Raw genomic sequence first — 20,684 nt, 5'->3', positions numbered from 1 at the left:
TCAGATCACATCGCAGGCACCTAGTCCCCTAGAAGCTGCAATTTGCAGAATTAAACATTTTTTAAAAGTACCCCTTTGCCCCCCTAACCAATCTTGTTGCTCTTCTCTGTATTTGTTCCAGCAGTTCTACATCCTTCCTAAAATGAGGCCTCCTGACCTGTATGCAGTACTCATGATGTGGATTGACCATTACTTATACAATGGGATAATCACCTCTTTATCCCTGCTAACAAAATTCCAGTATATCATTGACAAAACCTAATGAGCTATCTTGAAACCCTTTGTACTACTCAGAGAACTTCATATCCAACTGCACAATTACTCCCAGGTCCTTTTCATTTTCCACCACCCTGAGTGTAGTATCACACAACCGGTATGTTACTCTGGGGGTTGCTGCTGCTACCCATATGCAATACTTTGCATTTGTCAACATTAAAACTTCAATTGCCATTTCTCAACCCATCTGCCATACTTTTCTAGATTCTGTTGTAGTAGCATGCTGTCATTACTATTATTAACCAACCTAGCAACCTTTGTATCATCTCCAAACATGGACATTAAGCCTGATATGCCTTCATCAATAGCAGTGATAAATATAGAAAATAACAATGGGCCCAACACTGAACCCTGTGATACTCCACTAATAACATTAGTCCACAAAGAGCATTGATTACCACTCTCTGTCTTCTCCAACCGAACGATTAGTCAGACAAGGTCTCTCCTTGAGAAACGCATGCTCTGATTAAAGTATAAATGCAGTCCCATCTAGACAGGACAGTAGGATAACTACAGTCCTGTCTAGATGGTCCTACATTACTTCATTAACCAGTTACTCAATTATTTATTCTGGAAGAGAAGTTAAACTAACAGGTCTGTAATAACTCACATCATCCTCTCATCCCCCTTTGTGAATTGGGGATACATTTGCACATCTCCAGTTTGCGGGAACCTCTTCTGAATCCAAGGATGCTCTCATAATTATGGCTAAGGGTTTTCTTACTTCCTTTGCTGCCCTCTATAATATAATTGGATAGATATAATCTGTTCCAGGTGCCTTTCTTATGTTTAAGTTCAACAATTTCTCTTCCATTTTCCTCTCAGTTAATAAAAAATAATTTAGCTCCTGTTAAGAGTTTTATAAACTCATAATAACTGCAATGGAATATGCCAACCGTATATGACTGAAACTTTATTAACATAAATTAAAATAGAATAATAATAAAATAAGACAGGATAAAATTTTGTTGTAAAAATAAAATACACCGACAGTTAATATCTGGAATGTTAAAATCCTACGTTAGAAGACATCCTGGCCCACTCTATTTCTTTGTATAGTTGTTCATCATACTCATCAGGCCTATAACAAGCTCCTCTCATTTTTGCTTTCTCAGTGCTTATGTCACACCAAACTAACTCAACATTGCATTGTCCACCCATGTCAACTGGATGCATTGTCTTAGATGTTATGTGCTTCTTAACTAAGAGAATAACCTCTTCCTTCCTCCTATCCTGTTTGTCCTTTCTGTACTCCCTGTCTGTGACATAACCAGGAATAATATAAAAAAAGGCAAACTGAAAAAAAATATATAGAAACCTTATCTAACATACTTAAGGGGATTTTCCCACAGGATAATAATCACCTTCATCCAAGTGAACAGGTTTTAAAAATAACAGACACTGTCAGAAAAGCTGCTGATGCCTCAATGAAAAGAAAGCAACCAAGAATGAATGTCTCCTGGTGGTGTCCCGACTTGAGAATCTGTGGAAAAGGGTAATCTAGGTGAGAAAAAATTTCCAGAGATCCAGAACTAATTTTTTTATCTCTTTCATTCTTGTAGGTTAAGCTCTTTAAATGTGCATGCATGCCAGGTCACCTAAGTAAACTTGCAATGGCTGAGTGAATACTTATGATTAGTATTATATATATGTGTATATATATATAAAGTGATTGTCTTGGTGGCTGTCCATATTTAGGTGGCACCTATATCCTGTCTAGATGAATGCGAGATGGCAAATGTGTGAGAGAATGTCATGTAGAGCTTGTTAATTAGTCTGCTCTAAATATATTTTAAAAAAAAAGTGTGTGTTTGTATGGCAAGTGTGCATGTAGAGTATGTGTTGTTTTGACAGGCCCTCCAATTAGACTGCAGGGGGGACAACTTATCAGGGAAACCCCTGCATTACTGATGCCATGCTACCCTTCTCCTGAGGCACGGTGTGGGATCTGCAGACACTGGCTTCAGCTGTCCTAGACAGTGTGATTCAAAACAGAGGAAGTACTTTACAATTACAATGCAATATCCTTCCCCCACATAGGGCACTCTGGCCCTATGACTTCACTCCCTTTCAATACCTGTTTCCTTCCCACCCCATCCCAAACTTTTCACTTGGTAGACTCTACCACTACAAAGCTTTCTCTGATCTTAACAGTTCCCCCCCCCCCCAATGGAGGATAAGCTGTTTCCACAGGGGTGACCACCTGTTCTCAAGGAAGCCTTCCTCTAATCTGCCTTCTTTTCTTCATCTGTTCCTTCCCTTCTCAACTGTCTCTCCTATGCTCCTTTCCAATAAAAACTTCAATTTTTTTTTTTTTTTTTTTTTTTTAGGGGCTCTCTCTCTGGCAAGTTTTGGTGATGCCAGGGTATGTCCCAGCCAGAGAACCTTTCACACCCTACAATCTGGCCCACCTCCTTGTAATGAAAGATCAGCAATGAGGGGAAGGGGGATCATGGTTCCCCAGTTAAGTGGCTAGAGGAACAATATACCAACACCACACTATGCAGACTACACTAAAACTCACACTATCTCTGGCCTCTACAGAGTTTGTACTGTGACACAGAGTAGACAACACAGAGTTGGGGGATGACTGCCAGCGTCGCTTGACACTATATACTATACACTATGTCCTTTCTGTACATAATGTACTCCCCATATTCAAATTCTGCACCCATTATATCCAAGTGACACCAAGTCTCCGATATCCCAATGTCTTCATTTCCAGCACTTCGAATTCAAATTTATTTGCTATGCTTTTAGCATCTTAGTTATCCTAACACAGCCCGTGTATTTACTCATTCCATGACTCCCAGCAGTCCTTGGAATCCCAGACACCTTGCTTTACAGGCTCCTGCTCGTTCCAGTAGAAGCAGTGCAAGAATTATATTCACCTCTGCCTGCAGCTATCGTTAATCTATTAGTCTGTATATCCACCCCCAAACTAGCACTTTGAAGATATCTTGAAAAACCACCATCTCAACACTCTTCACTTTGTTTGCAAACTAGATGCATGATTGACACCATACATCTAGTTTGGTCACTTTTCCTTTAGGAAGTAGGAAAAAAGTTGTCTAGAGCTTCTAGTTATTGAAAAAAGTTGTCTAGGACTTCTAGTTCTTGTTTTACTGGAAACTGTATGTTTGGGTATTGCCATGGTTCAACATTTAGTGTGTGCTTACCATAGTTGATGCACTGTTAATAGCATCATGCAGGTTACTATGCACACCTCTTTACTGGATCTTGCTGTTAGTATATGTGCAAAAAAAAATGTTGAACTTTGCTTTTTCATTGCTTTGCACCATCTGTTTATTGGTGAAGAATTTTATTACTGTTAACTAATACACTACCCTCCAAAAATTGTTCAGACATACATTGGTTTCACTTTTATATCCATGCTGAAGTCTATTGTTGTTAATGAACAATAGACTTCAGCAGGTACAGTCCTTCATTCCTCCTGCAGAACAGTGAACATTTGAGTTACTGATGGTGGAATATGTGGTCTGGCCCTCACCCGATATTCCAGTTCATCACATTGGTGTTCCATAAGGTGCTTATCAGAACTCTGTGCCAGCCATTCCAACTTTTGTACATTCAAGTCTGTGAACCATTCCCAAACAAGACTGGCGGTATGGGACATTATCTGAAACAAGCATTGGTCTCTTCCAATGGGCTGATACATTGTAGGGGGCATGGAATTGTACAAAATGTTAAGGTGGGTATTGGGCATTCATGGTTCCTTACACAACTACCAAAGGTCCTAGGATATATATCATGAGAAATAGTGCCACACCATAACCCCACTTCATAAGTACAATGCACTCTGGTAGCAGATGTTCTCCAGGCATCCACCTGTCCACATGACTGGAATAGTGTATAGTGAGATTTGCCATTCCATAGAACTGATTTTTACTGCTCTATGGGTGAATTTCAGCATTTGTTGCACCATGTGAGACTGTTGATAGTTGTCGGTAATGATGTTTGACTTATGATGTTTTCACTGCTCTTCCATGAAAATGAGAGTGCAACTTTGGCCTGAGTTGCCAACTGATTCTATTGACTAAGCAATTTTCAGTGTGTTATCTACTGCATTCCTTCAGCGAGTATATCAAAGTTCTGATTAAGTTTGGCATTTATTAGAATTGTTTCTTTAAGTATATCTTTCTTAAAAGACCAAGAGAAACTGGAGAAAGATAAGTAACTTCTCCTTTGTACATATTTATACTAATACTACTACTAACTAACTAATTGCTTTGTCATCTGGTGGCACTGTTCCAGCATCCTCATGGTGGGGCTAGTCCAAGATGATAAGTTCTCATCCAAGACAAAAAGGAATTTCCATGGTGACTACAGGTCCTACAATCATGGAAAATGACAAACTGGAAGGATCACAAACCAAGATAGTCAAACTTGACTCCTCTGTAACTAACGGAGGAGTCAAACTTGTGATACTTTCATTGTCTGACTAAACTTTAGGCCAATCAGTTATCCCCATTTCTTATGCAAAAAAAAAAAAAACATAGGGGCAATTGCAGGATCCCCTAAATTGATAAAGAAGTTACAGTCTGGGGATCTATTAATTAAAACAACCTAGGGGGAGCAATCAGGAAAGCTACAGTAATGAAATTTGCATGCCTTCTGTATCACTAACCCCATACTCTGTTCTGTTGAATGACAATTACAACTTGCAATAAACAAAATAGTGCCGTGGACTTCACATAATGGTTACCATTTTTTCAGTGCCAAAAACTACAGCCATTCACATTTTGCAAAAAACGTTGATTTCATTCAGAACTCAAATTACTGCTGGAAACTCAGCTAATACCACTTACCAGTAATATTCGATTCTTAGGTCTAACACTTGATACTAAACTTGCATTCCAGAAACATATATTGCAAACACGTACTTGTATAAAAAAGCTTAAAATTATCTTGTGTATGACATGGGGAGGGGATGGATTGCTTTATGCTTCTCCACCTGTATTCAGCTGTGATCAGACCTTGATTAGACTGCATAACCCCAGTTTATGACCCTGCATGAAAGACTGTATTAGAATGTCTCGACCCAGTACAACACAGTGCTCTCAGGATAGTTCTTGGGGAATTCAGGACCATGTCAGTGAACCTCCACTTCACCTTCAGAGAAAGATGTTACTTCTTATTATGCAGTCAAAATCTGTAGTCTCTCTTCTCACCCCATCTGGCCACACCACTATGATCCTCCATAGATAAACCTTTACAAAAATTAACTTCATGAGAATAAACCGCAGGAATCTGCCTACAAGGAAAAATGCAGCAATCGAATATACAGCTAGTTAGTATATATCAAGAAAGAACAAGTGCTGCTTCCACTGTTGGTAGAAACACTCCATGGACTTTTCAGAAACTACATGAACCAATGCATAAGCTCTGTATATCTATACTGATGGCTTAAAAACTGGCACAACTGTGGAAGCTGCAGTAGTCCTCCTAATATCTATTTTCTCACTTTCACTACCACATTAATGTACTGTTTTTACAGCTTGAATTTATGCTCTTAAAATTTCTTTAACCCTTCTTACTAACCTCTTCAGCCCAAAGGCCATAATTTATACAGATTTTCTGAGAGCAGTGATGGTGCTGAGAAACAGTTTTCAAAATTCACATCCACTGCTGAGACAAACCAAGTCACGAATATTTCAACTCAATGACAATAAACATACCAATACATCTGGCTGTTCCAAGGGACATTGGAATATTGGGAAATGAACATGCAAATCAAGCAGCAAGGAAAACTTCATAGCCATTGACTCCATTTTGATTTTCTCCACTGAGGAAAAATTGATCATACAACGACTATGTAATGAACAGTGGCTCAACTGTTGGAGCATTAAAATTTGTAATAAATTTCTATGAATAGAGAAGAAACAACAATTATGGAAATCCAGCTTCTGACAGAGTAGAGGTGAAGTTGTACTGGCCATACAAGAATTGGTCATACCCATTTAAAACATTTCTTTTTATTGCTTATGGATGATCCACCACACTGTTTACATTGCCATTCTCCACTTACTATAAATCATATCCTTCTGGAATGTGCTGATTATCATACTGCTAGAATCTCTTCCAATCCTTCTCTAACTTAACAGAATCCACTAAGCCTAAACCATATCATTGGAGATATCAATTTAAATGAGCTGTTCACTTATCTAAAAGTAATCAATTTGTATAACTACTTCTAAATTATTTTCTTTACCATGCTGATCATCATTTTGAAGTTAGAGGTGTAATTTTGTCATAATAGCCCTTGTGCTATTAAACATCCGCTCCAACAACAGCAACCCTATTCTCCCTAACTATGTCTAAGGGGTGATAATGGAATGAGATTTGCTGGACCCAAATGAAGAAGAGGAAATGAAAGATCAATTGGTCATTTGTGCCAAATGAATTATTAAAGAAAAATGGCACTCTCACTCCTACAAGATAAATTACACTCATCTTTATCTTGTAATTTATCCTGTATTGCCTGTATTGTAATTTCTCCTGGCAATAAAGGCAGGTTATCTGTATTGCAAAAATGAAATTATATATCTGATCCAATCAGGTGTTTGAAATTTTTCTGGGTTGTACTGAAACACCTAACATTCATCTCCAGTTTGTTTGTTATTTGGAGCATTAGCAACTAAGGCCATATTGCTCGGGGAATATGCGGTGGTCATTCCCTGACCTTTCCATATTTGATGGTGACGGGCTCGAACTCCGGTCTAATCAAGAAGCGTGTGCTATGCACTGCTGCTCCTTTCCACCTGTCTACGGAGGCACCTCATCTCCAGTGACAATGCAGTCAAGGTAATTAGGATTGTTTTTGAAAAGTCTTGATGAAGTCTTTGCAATATGACTCTCTTCATTGTTTCTGCTCATCCATGAGGCTGCATGGTACAAATTTTGCACAGACTTTCCTTTCCCTAAATCTTCATGCAGAATTTGGCAAATCATCTTATTCATTTACAACTAATCAACCATCATTCTGAGGATCAAAAAATGATCTCTTGCCACAATTTCTGAACTTTTACAACTGTCCTCATTTCAAGAGGTTGACAGAACTTACTTCTTGGGTCATCACAAACATCCTCACATCTGTTTTTGAACCATTTATACTATTCAAATGCACTGGTATGGATTTCATCATCATAAACAGTTTTTAACATTTCATACATTTCTGTTGCAGATTTTCACAGTTTAAAGCAAAATATGATACTTGTTCATTGCTCCATTACAATATTTTGACACAAAACATTAACGCTATTAAACGAAAGTGGTTGTTCCTTGCAACCTGTCAGCCTACTGAACAATCTCTGTACCATCATCTGTTGGAGGAAATTTGAACTTTAACATACCACTTTCATTTTATTTTCAAACTTATCAAACATGACTTCAACAGCACCAGTCCAGAAACTTTATTGTCACGCGTCATATATAATAAACTGCATAGAATAAAACCTTAGTTGAATATACAGGATTCTGGTTTTTGACCGTATCCATGAGAAGTTGTAGTTTTAGCAAGGTTGAGATGCAGTTTCATTACTCATAGACATTTATTAGTAGGATTTGAGCTTACACCATGCCTGGACTGTAAAAATCAACTTATAGTTTGCCACTTCCTAATATATTGTCTATATCTTGGATCCATCAGAAATGTCTTTTCCTTCAATTCTAGGCATATTATATTCATTTACATTGTCTTGAATATTTGGAGATAAAGCCATTGAGTGAGCTTCACAATTATCTTAAGAAAATTGGATTCCATGGTCAAATACAAAATCATAAAATTAATACTTACACACTTCACTTCTCAAATAAAATATGAATGACTATAGTTGCCCTTGTGTTGTGAAACCACCACAATGACTACTGTGGAGTTTCATATATAATGCTTTTATAAAGCCCTTAACTCCTGTTGATGTCTTATACTCCTGGTTGATGTTATGCAGGGATGTCTGATGGGATTATTGTATTCAAGTACCCTCTGGTCATGTGGAGTAATCTGTCTGTGTGTTTCTGGTCAGAGGTGGCTGTCATGTTTCCATTTCATGATAGCTTCACCAATAATCAACTTTGGATGCTGTAGACCTGACAATAACACCCTTCTCAAAACCAGTCACCTCAGCTCTGTATGCCATGATGACAATAACTAACTCAAATAGCTCATACTCTTTCCTTATATACTGATCTGGGCTGCATATTTATTTAGGAAAGTCCAGTGGACTATGAAAACAGGAGTATCTGGATAGATACTTTATGGAGGATAGTGGATCATAGAAAACCCTGTCTTCAACAATGATGCTAAATACTTCCAGCAATGAAGACAATACATATTTGGCATATGTTTCTGATGTGTCAAAAAAGTATGCTATTTTCGTGACATGATACTATGCAGAATTCTAATGAGCTCTGTAATTTCACCAATCATCATACAGTAATTTTTCTCTGTAAATGAGATTAGCACTGCAAGTTTGTGTGGGTAAAATGTGTTTTACCCACACAGACATGCTCATTGCTCAAATTTTTAGATCTATGCAATGGTAACTTCTAGCCAGATTATAAGTTTGTGCAACCACCAATTATTGAATTTTTGGACAAATATAATTGGTACTTGTAATCTGATATAAAGCAATATTATTTAATTTTGTAGGATTTCAGGGTATTTTAACATAATAATTGAAGTAAAATCACAATTTGTATGCTTTACATGCATTCAGTTTTGAACCCGGAATGACTTTATGCTCTCACTGAAGACTGTGTAATGAGTACTTGGCATTAAGGCTTGGGTTTATCTTCAGTTTATAAACAAATACCATTATCTATGATTCTACTTGAAATTGCTTACATTTTTAAATTGTATAACATCACCTAAATAGGTAATGCTGTTATAGTAGCTAGGCATGCAACATTTTCAGAATATGCTTACATTACAGTTTGAACATTACTAGCTCATTGAATGCTTTGTTAGACAAGTTGCATTTTGTTGTGCCTTTGCATGGATGAGACAAGTGCAGAATTATGTGATTATAACAGCCTTATGAATACATTTCAATTTTTTATTTAATATATTGAATTGTTATTATAGTTATTCAACCTTAACAAAGTAAAAATGAATTCACTAGGTCAGTTTATTGTCAAAGCCTTCTTCAATGAATTCTGTGGAAGAACAATTAGAAACTAAAAGTCTTTGGAAACCCATTGCAGAATTCACCTATGACAAAAAAAAAAAAACAAAAAAACTTAAATATGAATTAGACAATTTACAAGAAGTTTTAGCAAGGAACTGTATAAAAAGTGACTCATTATGCAGTTGTGACATCAGAAATACACTGTAGTGAATTCCCTATCACTGGAATAATCATGTATCACTGATATATAAATCACTTAGTCAATCATATTAAAACACATGATGGTTTGTTGACCCATATCAAAAATATTTTTGATATGGGTCAACATTATTATAGGGTCGACAGTATTAATATAGCCACCCAGTCAAATAACGAGTGTAACAAGACTATTAATGTACATAATTAAAAAGTAAAACATAATTGATGTGTTTTTATATATGAAGTATAATGAATCAGGAAAGGTTGTTTACTCTATTTGTGTGGTTTCTGTAGAAAGAATTATTTACCGACAGCAGGTTGGAATGAAAAGTATTATCTTCAAATGCTAACCATATTCAGATATCTTTGTACAAGACTAATTCAAAAATATCTGATACAGAAGGAATTATATAATTAATTTGCAAATTTCAACCACAGTTTATTTGTATTTATATACAGTTATAGTCGAAAATTAATGGAAATTCATTTGTGGGTGATGAACACACATAACCTGAAGCTGAAATTAGATATATAAATAATTTTTGTTTACCTGATTTTTGAAATATTTAGGAATTATAATTTAAAATTATTCATAAACCACATTTTTTTTTAATATATGTTTTTGATTAATTATTGCTGTTTTGTGGGGTTTTTTTTAGTGGAAAAGCAATGTTTGAATCATCAGTAGAGCTTATAAGATTGGCAAATGGAACTAAAATGATTGGAGGTAAATATGAAGTAAAAACTGCAATGAGGATATATTATTAAAAAATTATTTTTAATAATATATCCAGTTTTTTTCCAGATATACACTTTCATACCAAATATATTAGTATATATTAATATATTAGTTTTTTCCAGATATACACTTTCGTACCAAAAGTCATGTAACATACATATGATTGCAGGAAATTGTGTGACCACAAAATGAACAAATATTTTGACCTACAGAGGTTATCAGCAGTTGGCCTTTAATTCATTTCGAACATGTATGCTGAAGAACAATGAGCACATGGAGGAGCTAACAGAGTTTCAGAGGAGAGAAAATAGTTGGATGTCATGTGGGGTTGCCTGTATGTGTGTTATTGCTCAAGGATTAAATATTCTCAAGTTGACAATTGGCATTGTGCTGAGAAATGAGTTACAGGAGACACTGAGACAAAAAAAATAACCAGGTAGGTGTAAAATACTGACTGAAAAGAGCTTAATTACCTCACCTTGCCATCAGACCCTAGAGAATCTGAGTTGGAGGGGGGGGGGGGTCAAAAAAGATTTGTAATAAACCAGAAGTAGTTGAGATAGAAAGATGAATTTTTTTTTTATACCCTGAAATCTCAATGGCAACCACACAAATTTGGTTTCAATCTGACAATTCATTTTTTTCCCCTTTGCAGTGCTATATGAAGTGTCAAAATGGATAAAGCAAAATACAGATCAGTGATTTGGTTCTTTCTGCAAGGGAAAACACCCAAAATAATCCACAAAGAAACAGTTGCTGTTTATGGAGAAGACTGTCCAGGTTACAGTTGTTGCACATTGGTATACACAGTTCAAAAGCGGAGGAACCTCAGTGCATGATTGAGAAATCCCAGGATGCTCAGCAACTGCTGTAACAGAAGAGAGCGCTGCAAAAATTAAGCATTAATCCTGGAAGATCGCCATATTAGCATCAAAAAACTAGCTGCAGAGCTCCAAATTAGTGTAGGGTCTGTGGAGAACACCAACAGTGCATATGAGTAAAGTGTCTGCTAGATGAGTTTCCAAACTTCTAACCCCTTACCAGAAGAAGGAAAGGGCACAGTGTGCACATGAAACGTCTGTGTGCCAGGAACAACTGAAATATTGCACATTTTGTTTATTCTCCGACTTTGCACCCTCAGATTTCTTCCTCTTTTCTGCTCTGAAGTCCTTTCTTTGTGGAAAACACTTTGCTGCTGATGATGAGGTGATTTCTGATGCCGAGTTGTGGTTTGACAGAGGATGTCTACAAAACTGGTCTGCAAAAGCATATTGAGAGGCGGCAGTAATGTGTCATTTTGTCTGGTGACTAAGTCGAAAAAGTGTAATACATGATGTTTGTTTCAGTTTCTATCACAACTACTTCTGGCTGAATGCAAATCTTTTTTGAACCCACTTCATGTAAGTGACCACAGGGGCAAATCCTTAAGTTTTTTTCAAGATACATAGAGAACTGCATACTACAAATTTTCATGGAGGAGCCACAGCCCATAGGTATTTAATAATGCTTATGGGCTTAAAAATGCACACCATTGACTGGCATGGTGCAAAGTACACCAAACTTGAACTGTGGGTCAATGAAAATTGCTTCTGTGGAGCAATGAGTCATGCAACATGCTCATTTAGTCTGATGGATGCGTTAGAGTATGAAAAATGCCTGGGCAATGTATAGTACAAGACTGTGTTATCCAATGTCACAGTTGTCATAGTCTAGAGGCGTTTCTTATGGTATAGACTAGGCCCACAGGTCACGATGCATAAAACAATGAGTGTGTCACCCTAAATTGATGTTATGGACAGTTCTGTGTGCTCTACATTTTGGTAATTTTATGGAATTGCAAATGCATGGTTTGAAGAGAATAACATCAGAATACTGTAGTAGCCAGCACAGAGCACTTAACCAAATTCAGCATCTTTGGGATGAAAGGAGATGTAGAATTAGGGCAATGCCAAGATGGTGATAATGAATGGAGTGGAGCACAATACTACCAGGTGCATTCGGGTACTTATTATGGCCAACCCGCTATTCATTTCTTTGAATAATTAAGCGCTGTACATAATTACAAGTATCCTATGACTTTTGGAGTAATGTATTTTACTTCTTTTAATTGTCACATTTTGGTGTCAGATTCTACTTAGAATAAAATAAACAAATAATTGGAAGTTGTTCAAAATTATAGAATTAGTGAACATTTTTTTAATGTGTAAAAGCAACGTAAAATAAGTACAGTCAGTCCTCGTATAACACGTGTTTACATTACACGAATTTGATCATACACGATTTATAAATAGGGGAACAATATCTTATATAACATGAACCGAATTCGCTTATGCACGATTCGCCTTTGTGTTTACAAGAAATGGCAGTCGAATGCAGAATCACCCCAACCGAATGCAACACGATAGGAATGAAGAGAAGATTCTGAAAATGTATTTATGTTTTTTATATAAGTGAAGGGGAAACACATTTCACCATAATAACGTAAAAACCAACACAATTCCAGCTATCAGTATAATCGCAAATGCAATTAGATCGACTTTACTCCCAGTTTATAACAGATTCCACTAGCAGAAACGCAACTGAAAATTGTTTTTATTGTTTTATGGTAGTAACTCCTAGAAATGTGCTTTAGTAAAATGTGAGGTGTTAACCTCTGCCTTTACGGTGTTGTTTATTCACTTGCTACACGCGCGCAGCTTTGTTTATGTGTATCAAGCATGCCTCCTCGTTTTGTAATTGTGCTTTATTCCCTAAAAATGAGTAAAATACTTAAAAGGTGTGAAAAAGAAGCGTCCTGGTGAAGACACTGCAGATTCAGAGAGAAAAATAAAAGCATTATCGATAAACAGAAGCGGACTGGGTAAAAAATTCTTACCCGGGAAAATTTGTAGTGACCTCATACTAGCGTTTATGGCCAAAATCACACCGGCCTCCGGCTCACAGGGGTTTCCCCGGTAAGGCTTATGGCCAGTCCGCCTCTGTCAATAGAGAAAAAATATGAAATTGTGAAACGCTTTGAGCGAAATGAAAGACCATGTGATATTGCACGTGCTACAGACCTAAATGAGGCAACGCCGAGAATTACAAAGAATGCAGAGAAAATAAAAACAACTTTCATAGCAGGACCAACTCAAAGTGTAATTAAAATCCATTAGATTAAGACACAAAGAATTGGAAGAGATGGAATGCCTGTCATCTGTTTGGTTAGAAAATCAAACAAAAAACAAGTTTGCTTACGATAGAAGCAAAAGCATTAGCAATATTTTATTACGTAATAGTCGTAATAAAATGCGTAAGTATTTTATTACGATTATTTATTGTGTTTGGTAATGTTTTGGTTACAAACGTGTGTTCAATCTTGGGTGGTCGGCACCTAACCCTATTTTTCCTATAGGGCCTGTTGTTTATATTGCACGATTTTGCATTGCACGAGGGTTTCTAGGAACTCAACTATCGTGCTATACGAGGACTGACTGTATTTATAGTTGTTTATAATTATTTGTTTATAAACTTCATGTATTAATATAGTAGAATTATATAGTCTTAGAAATACATTTAGTAAACTGCTGATTACAGGCTTCATGGTGAATCGGTGCATTGGTTATAGAGCATCATTTCTTATGGTAAGTGATGTGTATTTGTAGGTTGATTTACATTTTTTATGAGCAGCAGCTTTCAATGATTAGGATTACTCCAATCAGTGATGGGAATTACACTCAGACCTCTCCAAATGAGTAACAAGTGGTGAAACCGGGGAAGACGGTGAAGCAGAAAGAAGACAGTAAAGTCAGGACTATTTTGTCCTGTGTGTTTGGTGGCTGGCAGATGTTTAAATGTTATAAGCAAGTATTATTGTGGTTCAATTGCATGTGACTGCTAAATATTGGTTAGTGGTAATATTCATTGTCAAATAACTTTTGAACTTCTTTGATCCTTGAGGGTGTCTCAGATATGTCATGCTGTGCTTGCTACCTGGGAGTCTAAAACGCTGATGGAACTGATATTTAGGTGAAACTCAAGTCAAGTAGACCTAATTCCAGTGCAGTCCTTTCAATCTGTGACAGCCAAATCCTCTGTTTGCACCTTCATGATAGTGGACTGTTAGTAACCCTGGGTATAACCCCCATGTGCAAGTCCTAAAAAATATGGCACCTATCACACTGTGGGTGACCACCCAGGTGTGAACCAATGTAAGCAGGGGTCGAGGTGTGATGCAAACACCACATGAAGGAATGCCACCCCGCTATGTTACCAGGCAATACTAGGTGGTAGATGACTCTCATCAACTGGTGCAACACCACTACTTTGCTTATTGGAGGCTTGAAGTGGTGGAACCCAAGTTTACTCTCCAGAGAAAATCTCCGGTAAGCCCTCTTCCATCGTGCAGTATGATTGATGTCTTTTGAGGTTATGATGGACATCATTGCGAGATCCAATCTTCCTTATATTTTGAGGATACAGCTCTGAAATGGTGTTTGCATGCCAGTAGCTAGTTAGTACACTGGATCGAACCTATTGGTAACTCTCTAAGAGGCTTCCAGATCAGCTAGCGTATAATCTTGCTGCCTCTGCTCCTAGAATAAAATTCTAAGAGCAGAGGGAGTCCGAGAATTCTAAAATTCTCGGACTCCCTCCAGATAGTGACTGGAGGGAGTCCGAGTAGTGCGTATTTGGGAGACATTGTCGAGGCCACATTATGTCAAGGAGCTGGGTATATTCTTACCATGTGCACATGATATCCAAAAATTTCATTACTTCATACAGAATGTCTCCCCCCCACCAACCTTTCTTACTACTGAATACACCATAAATTCTCAAGCTACTAGAGCAAATTTATCTGCGAAAAGATCTAAACTTCCCAAACACTTCCTCATTCATTTCACATATACATGGTCTCAGTTCTAATCTCTATGATGTCCATTTCCACTTACAGACTGCCAAACTCCATTACTTTTTTGACAGAATCTCAGTTATTAGTTGATTCTACTACTACCCATCTCAGTTGTCCCAATTATTTGCTGCATGATTCCTTTCTCTTCAAAGTTGCTACTTGTGCATATGTCCATTCTGATATTTCCTGTCAGAGATTCAGTAATTTGGAATTTCCTCTTTTCGATCTTCTCTGCCTTAAGATCTCTCTACCACATTCTGCCAATTTCATCTGTTGCCTCTATTGTTCTCTCAACTCCACTAATCACTTGGAACTCTTTGAAACTTGACTTTCTTTAGTTCGACTTTCCTAACAGTGAGGTAATTTTTCTTGTTGATTTTAATGTTCACAACTCCAGCTGGCTTCTGTTATCTAGTCACATGGAGCCAGATGATCGAGATGCTGAGGCTTTTGCAATTACTAATGACCTCGTGCAGATTGTTCATTTACCTACCAGAATACCAGACAATCCTAACCACGCAGCCAACATGCTTGATCTTTTTCTCACAAACAACCCTTCTAAGTACATGTTCGAGGTGAGTGGTCTTCTAGGCACCGCAGATTACAACTTGGTGATGGTCTCTTCTACAATGGAGCCTTTCTCTCATGGCATTCTTAACCTTATGTTTTTTGCCATTACAAGAATGCAAAATGGGATGATCTGCGAGATTTCTTTTCTTCTTTTCCTTGGCCAGATTACTGTTTCAAAACTTCTGATGTCAACATTTGCTCAGATCATGTCAGTCAAATTATTCTTCTAGGGACGGAATTCTTTATTCCAAACTCCACCTTAAAATCTTGTCTTTTATCTAAACCTTGGTTTCCCAATAAATGCTAAGGCACATTAATTGGAAAATAAATTGTTCACATTCATTGGGAAAGAGGTTATCCACGTCTTGGAAAATATTTGCAGCTCCAACAAACGATAAGTTTTTGATAAATTGTTGCCTTTTTATTGACTTAATTGTCATATTAATTTATTTTCTAGAAATAGCTTTATAGTCCTAGTCATGCTCCTTAGTTTATTTTGAATTTAGATAGAGACTTTTTAGGTTACTACTTGGTATCCATAGAATTTTATGCTGTACAAAACTTGCTGCCATTGTTGTAGTATATTAGATCGATACGGAATAGCATAACATATATCTCGAACTTGATAGCTTAAGGTATAGCGTAATACGTAGCACTGTATTAGGAATCTGTTTGTTTAGTATAGTATTGTCAATTAAATTTATTAAATTTTCATTATTAATTAATTGTATTTAAATGGAAATCATACCCTAGACTAGAGCAGCAAAGCAACGAGCACAAGGGAGCAAAAGTGCTGTGGCTTGCAGGAGAACTGAAGGGGGTGATTCTCCAATGCATCATAGTCTAAAAAAAGGTGCAAAATGTGAAATTTTTGTGGAACTTTCTGGAACAGGACATGATCTAGCCAAGGAGGTCTTGTGTGTGTGTGTGTGTGTGTGCTAGATGCATACAGTGTGAAGAAATTAAGTGCCAACTCGGCATTCTGATGAACATCTATGACAGTTAGAGGTGTAGGGATCAAAGGAATTAAAATGGGGGGTCCATCAAGCTCTCAGCTGCCGAACTCAATGCCAGAGCTCACTCTTGTGCATCTGGCAACACAGCAGCAATCTTCAGGGTAGAATGCACTGGTCCACTGGAGCTAATTATTGTGGGTGACTCGATTGTGAGGGAAATATATTATGCAAAAAGGATAGGTGGAATAGAACCAGAGTATGTCTGCCAGGGGCAAAGGTTGACGACATTGTAGAGCAGATATCATCTTTTAAGGGCACAAAAGCTGATATTGTTGAAAATGTTGGTACTAATGATATTAAGTATAGGAGATCTGCGGACTTACTTAAAAAGTACAGGTCAATGTTGAAAAAAGTCCCGAGTTAGGGTTAAATTTTAAAGTGTTTGCAATTCTGCCCAGACATGACATGAAGGAATATATGATGAGAGCCTTGTCAATCAATTTGGCCCAGGAGAGACTGTGCAGGGCTCATGGGACAGAAGTTTTTATCAGCATGGTCTGTGCTTGTTAACAGGAGAGACTGCTTAACCAGGGATGGGATACACTTAAATAGAAAGCGTGCATATTTGCTGATGCTATCGAGGCAATGTTAGGTGGGTTGGAAAACTGCTAGCATGGGGGATTCACAGACTAATAGATTAACAGTAGCCACAGGCAGAAGTGGAAGTGATTCTTGTACTGCTTTTATTGGAATGAGCAGCAGCTTGAAATTTAAGTTGCTGGGAATTTCAAGAACTGCTGGATGTCATCAAGAAACAAGTAAATACATGAGCTGTGTTAGGATAACTAAGAGTGAAAACAGGTACATGCACACCAATGCTAGGAGTTTAGTAAATAAATTTGATGAATTTGAAGTGCTGGTCAAAACATTAAAGGGGGGGAATATTGTTGGGATATCACAGACATGGCGTCACACAGATATATAGATATAAGGAATGCAGAATTCTGTATATCTGTGTGCTTATGACTCTGATGAGCACAAGGAACAACTGTACAGAGAAATAATGGGCCACTAAATAAGAATGTCTTATAATGGTGCAATTCAAGTTGAAATGCAACTTCTCAAATATTGACTGGAACTTGTGGGTTGGTCACATGCACACAAGCAAGACCTTTGTGGATTTACTGGATGATTGTTTTCTACAGCAGCATGTTCGAGAGGCAACCAGAGGGTGTAATACTGTTGATCTGATTATCAGCAGTGATTATTCATGCATTAAGAATTTTCAGATAAGGGAACCACTACGTGCAGTGATCACAGTGTATTCTGACATAGGATTTACTTAAAAATGTAACTATCATCAGGGGGAAAAGAAAGGGTTTTTGCTTTTGTAAAGGTGACTATAGTGGTCTCAGACAGTTTTTAAATTCTATATGGTGGGACCAACTGATGATGTTACCAACAGCAGATTCTGAATGGGAAGCATTCAAGGAATTAATTTTGGAAGTTATTATGCCTTTTCATACCAACTAAGAAATACTGTTCAAGGTTTAGGCCCAAATGGATGTCAGATGAACTGAGACTCATAGCAGAGAAGAAAAATGCATGGGATGCATATAAATTACCAGGTGACACAGAAGCCTATGGTAGATATAAGCTAGTCTGTAATCAATTGATAAGGGAGGTTAGGCAAGAGAAGGCAAATTATGAGAAACCTTTGTCTAAGGAAAAAGAAAACAGCAAAGACTTCTTTACTTATATAAATTCTAGAAGGAAGGAGATTATTCTGATTGGTCCACTTGATATCAATGGTTCGAATATTGATGATCCTGCTCAGATAACTGAATGAGTATTTTGCATCTACATTCACACATGACGAATTCTGTAGGGAAGTAGAGGACAGAAGCTTATTAAACTGTACCAGGGAGCTAAATGATTTTGTAATAACTGAGAACAAAGTGAAGGAGAAATTGTTGAAGTTAAAAATAAGAAAGGCACCTAGGATGACTTTCTTATGTTTGGGATGCACCTGGGATCTACTCAGTTATGTTGAAGGAGACAGCAAAAAAAGTAAGCAAACCCTTAGCCATAATTATGAGAGCATCCTTGAACTCAGGGGAGGTCCACTTGGCCTGGAGATGCACATATATATCTCCAGTTCACAAAGGGTGAGATGAGTAATTACAGACCTGTTAGTTTAACATCTGTTCTGGGGAAAATAATAGAGTCGCTGGTTAAAGAATCATTGCAGGATCATTTAGACAAGATTGCAGTAATAATTTATACACAGAATGGAATTGTTAAGGGAAAGTCTTGTCTTACCAATTTGATTGATTATGATGGTGTAGGTCACAAAGGAAACAAATAATTTTGATATCATATACTTGGATTTCAGGAAGGCTTTTGATACTGTTGCATATGGAAGATTACTGCACAAATAAGAGCAAAATGGCATTAAGGGCAAGTTGCTACAATGGATAAAAGGATAATTGAGTGGGAGAAGACAGTGGTAATCAATGGACACTACACTTCGTGGAGTAATGTTATTAGCAGAGTCACACAGATAGGGACGGGGCGGGCCTTCCCCAGGGTGTAAGGGTTGCACTGCACCCAAGCAACAACATTCAAGGGGCGCCTAAAAAACCTGAAACTTGAATAAACATATGAAGAAAATTTCAAAGGGAGGAGCCAAATTTCAATTGGCACCCTGGTGGCATATACCCTAGGAATGCCCCTGCCTGCACGATTCAGTGCTGGGCTCATTGTTCTTTTGTATATTTATCAGTGATAATGATGAAGGTATATCGGGCTTAATGTTGAAGTTTGCAGATGATACAACGGTTGGCAGGGTTGATAATGACAGTATGCTACTGCAACAGGATCTAGAAAAGTTGGGGAGATGTGCTGAGAACTGGCAACTGAAGTTTAACATTGATGAATGAAAAGTACTGCATATGAATAGCAGTAACTGTGCGGTACTACACTCAGAGTAGCGGAGAATGAAAAAGATCTGGGGGTAATTGTGCAGTCAGATATGAAGTTTTCTGAGCAGTGCAAACAGGCTGCCAGAGCAGGTAATGGGGTCTTGTCAATGATATACAGAAATTATGCTATCAGGAATAAGGAGGTGATTATCCTCTTGTATAAGGCAATGGTCAGGCCACATCATGAGTACTGTGTACAGGTCTGAAGGCTTCATTTTAGGAAGGATGTAGAGTTGCTAGAACGAGTACAGAGAAAGGCAACAAGACTGGTGAGGGGAGCAAAGGGATGCTCTTACCAAGAAAGGCTTAAGTCCCGCAAATTGCAGGACCTGGAAATTAGGCATCTGCGAAGTTGTCTGATTGATGGGAACAAGGCCTTGAATGGCTTCAGCAGGCTCAGTGCTGATGGAATTCTTCCACTTGCTCAGATTGCAAACCTAAGGGGGAATAAAGTCAAATTGAGGAAGACGGAATCAAACATCCATGACAGATGGAAGAAAATTCCATCTGTCATGGATGTTGAAGGCTTAAATATATATTCAAGGAAGAACTGGATAAACTTTTGGAGTAAATAGAAGGGTGAAATGGGAAGGTGTTTTTTTCTTTTGTATTTGATGCTGTATTAGCTTGCTTTCTTACATCATATACCTCTGCTAATGGTAAAGACTTTTCAAGAGAAGAATGTTGTACATCATAATTGGCTTGTTTCCAAATTTTGCATTTCATTTTCTGCCTACACCAAAGCACGCAACAATTGTAAAGCAGTTATCAATCAGTCCAAACTAGATTTAAAACAGGCTAAGAATGGAAAACTTGCTTCTTGTTCACTTTGTAGCCGAGCATTCACATCTCTTGCCAAAACTTGACTGCAACTTTTTCCTATCTCTGTTCCCACTTCTGCCAAAGCCAGATGGTTCTATTGCC

At 37.5% G+C, this 20,684-nt stretch overlaps 1 protein-coding gene across 1 annotated transcript in view; it reads left to right on the top strand.

Moving 5' to 3' along the window:
* The window catches only part of LOC150084418 (NPC intracellular cholesterol transporter 1-like), a 594,638-nt gene that overhangs the window by 499,176 nt on the left and 74,778 nt on the right, over nucleotides 1-20,684 (top strand). Inside the window, exon 26 of the mRNA XM_090376055.1 lies at nucleotides 10,280-10,347. Coding sequence (XP_090232181.1) covers nucleotides 10,280-10,347 — 68 coding nt within the window. The remainder of the gene's footprint in view (nucleotides 1-10,279; nucleotides 10,348-20,684) is intronic.

The sequence above is a fragment of the Mastigoproctus giganteus genome, chromosome 6 (assembly GCF_048544385.1).
Source record: "Mastigoproctus giganteus isolate SK-2022 chromosome 6, ASM4854438v1, whole genome shotgun sequence".
Lineage (NCBI taxonomy): Eukaryota > Metazoa > Arthropoda > Arachnida > Uropygi > Thelyphonidae > Mastigoproctus > Mastigoproctus giganteus.
This window is presented reverse-complemented; position numbering and strand designations above follow the sequence as displayed.